This window comes from Scardinius erythrophthalmus (genome assembly GCF_964197995.2).
Source record: "Scardinius erythrophthalmus genome assembly, chromosome: 1".
In the NCBI taxonomy this organism is placed as follows: Eukaryota; Metazoa; Chordata; class Actinopteri; order Cypriniformes; family Leuciscidae; genus Scardinius; species Scardinius erythrophthalmus.
Window position 1 is genome coordinate 30234798 of NC_138221.1, and position 1035 is coordinate 30235832.

The 1035-nt window shown below is 44.3% G+C and overlaps 1 protein-coding gene across 1 annotated transcript; it reads left to right on the forward strand.

Moving 5' to 3' along the window:
• Positions 1–762, forward strand: LOC308695717 (gap junction alpha-1 protein-like; the record flags this gene model as incomplete). Its single annotated transcript, XM_081373898.1, has 1 exon — positions 1–762. The coding sequence occupies one exon, from the start codon at positions 1–3 to the stop codon at positions 760–762; it is 762 nt and encodes a 253-aa protein (XP_081230024.1).
• Between the last annotated feature and the right edge of the window lie 273 nt (positions 763–1035).

A 1035-nucleotide genomic window follows, 5' to 3' on the forward strand; every position in this document is an offset into this window, starting at 1 on the left:
ATGGGTGAATGGGGTGCATTGGTAGATCTTCTTAAGAGTGTGCAGGAACACTCCACAGCTGGAGGGAAGGCCTGGCTCTCTGTGCTCTTCATCTTCCGGATCCTTCTACTGGGAACAGCAGTGGAGTCTGCTTGGGATGATGAGCAGTCGGCTTTTGCCTGCAATACCCTACAGCCTGGTTGTCAGAATGTCTGCTATGACAAATCTTTCCCCATTTCACACGTGCGATTATGGGTGCTTCAGATCATCTTTGTGTCCACCCCTACCCTTCTGTTCCTGGCGCATGTGTTCTACATGACGCGCAGAAAGGAGAAGACAGGAGAGGCTGACTCTGAGAACATGAAACAAGGCTCAGAGACCCCCAAGGTGAAGATGGAGGGGGCTCTCTTGTACACCTACATCATTAGCATCTTTTGCAAGTCTCTCTTTGAGGTGGTCTTCCTGGTCATCCAGTGGTACATTTATGGCTTCAGCCTGTCTGCTGATTACACCTGCCAGCACTGGCCTTGCCCCCATCAGGTGGACTGTTTCCTCTCTCGACCCACGGAGAAGACTGTCTTTATTATCTTCATGCTGGTGGTTTCTCTGGTCTCACTTGTGCTTAACGTCATAGAGCTCTTCTATGTGCTATGCAAACGGAAGAAGGACCAAAACCAGTCCGCCACTGAGCAGCAGTCTTCAGCACTGAAAGAAAACCTGGCGGATGAGCAGTCGAGGAACATGAGCAATCGTAAGGGTTGGGGAGTAACAGAATACATGTAACGGCATTATAAATATAAAATACAACTTGAAACATTTAAATTTTATTTATACATTTAAAATATGGGTAATTGTATTGAGTTACAGTTCAAATCATTGGTAATCAGATTACAGTTACATTTAAAAAAGTATTGTGATTACTCAATGAATTACTTTAGAATTGAACTGTCATTTGTTTAATTTGATATATGTGACTCTGGACAACAAAACCAGTCACTGTACTGCAATGTCATGCTGTGCTTTGCTATACTGTGACTGTTTACCTTTGTGTGTATT